Here is a 1,116-nt window from a genome sequence, read left to right as displayed (position 1 = left end):
GTCTACTGACTGTAAACCCAGACTGGACAGTGTGGTCCCCACCATGATGGTCTACTGACTGTAAACCCAGACTCGACAGTGTGGTCCACACCATCATGGTCTACCGACTGTAAACCCAGACTGGCCAGTGTGGTATCCACCATCATGGTCTACTGACTGTAAACCCAGACTGGCCAGTGTGGGATCCACCATCATGGTCTACTGACTGTAAACCCCCACCAATTCTCTCTATAGTTTGTATACCTTCTCTGGACAGTGTGGTCCCCACTATCATGATCTACTGACTGTAAACCCAGACTGGATAGTGTGGTCCCCGCCATCATGGTCTACTGACTGTAAATTAAACCCAGACTGGACAGTGTGGTCCCCACCATCATGGTCTACTGCCTGTAAACCCAGACATGACAGTGTGGTCCCCACCATCACAGCTTACCAAATTTGCAGTGGTAAAGTGGGAAGGGGGGTTGATACAGAGCACCCAACCTTTGCACAGAAAATAAGGAAAAGCAAGGAGTGCCAGGGCTTATTATCAGGCACAGGTTTATCACCAGTAAAATATGATAATCAAAACATGATGTTTATCTTCAGAAGATTTTGTTGTCAGCATGATTTCAAACTATAATTGCCTCAAAATTTGTATGGTGGCTCAAAATATCCATTGAGCAAGTGTGTGAATTTCGTAAAGTTCACAGCTGTTATACTTATTTGCTGTTTTTCTGACATGTTGCATTTTTGCCTATGGCTCCTGCGTGTAGTACAGCAACTAGATTATATAGGTTGAATTGAAAACAGTTTACCTGTGATAAGATGACCTGTCTAAGCATATAAAGATATCCCAGTATGAGGATTATATTTTAGCTATATATACACCTGTGTGTTGTAGGACGGAGATGGCAAGGAAATCCTGACGTTCGCCACCAGCAGTTTCACACAATTCCGTATCCTCTTCCTTAGAACATTCACATCAATCATGAGAGATACAGTGAGTATTTTTGTTAGAAAATATTTACAATTTAGTTTCCTGCATGATTATGCTTTGAAAGACTGTTTTGTAATTATTTGTATTCACAAGAAACTTAGGACATGTGCTAGGTAACCTTACTGTGACATACATCT

The 1,116-nt window shown here is 41.9% G+C and overlaps 1 protein-coding gene across 1 annotated transcript in view; it reads left to right on the top strand.

The window, feature by feature from the left end:
• Positions 1-1,116, top strand: part of LOC110463744 (ATP-binding cassette sub-family G member 1-like) — a 30,427-nt gene that overhangs the window by 16,888 nt on the left and 12,423 nt on the right. Inside the window, exon 8 of the mRNA XM_021518580.1 lies at positions 884-986. Coding sequence (XP_021374255.1) covers positions 884-986 — 103 coding nt within the window. The remainder of the gene's footprint in view (positions 1-883; positions 987-1,116) is intronic.

This window comes from Mizuhopecten yessoensis, unplaced genomic scaffold (assembly GCF_002113885.1).
Source record: "Mizuhopecten yessoensis strain PY_sf001 unplaced genomic scaffold, ASM211388v2 scaffold10923, whole genome shotgun sequence".
Classification (NCBI taxonomy): Eukaryota; Metazoa; Mollusca; class Bivalvia; order Pectinida; family Pectinidae; genus Mizuhopecten; species Mizuhopecten yessoensis.
The sequence above is the reverse complement of the archived record's forward strand: the minus strand, read 5'-3'. Positions and strand labels throughout refer to the sequence as shown.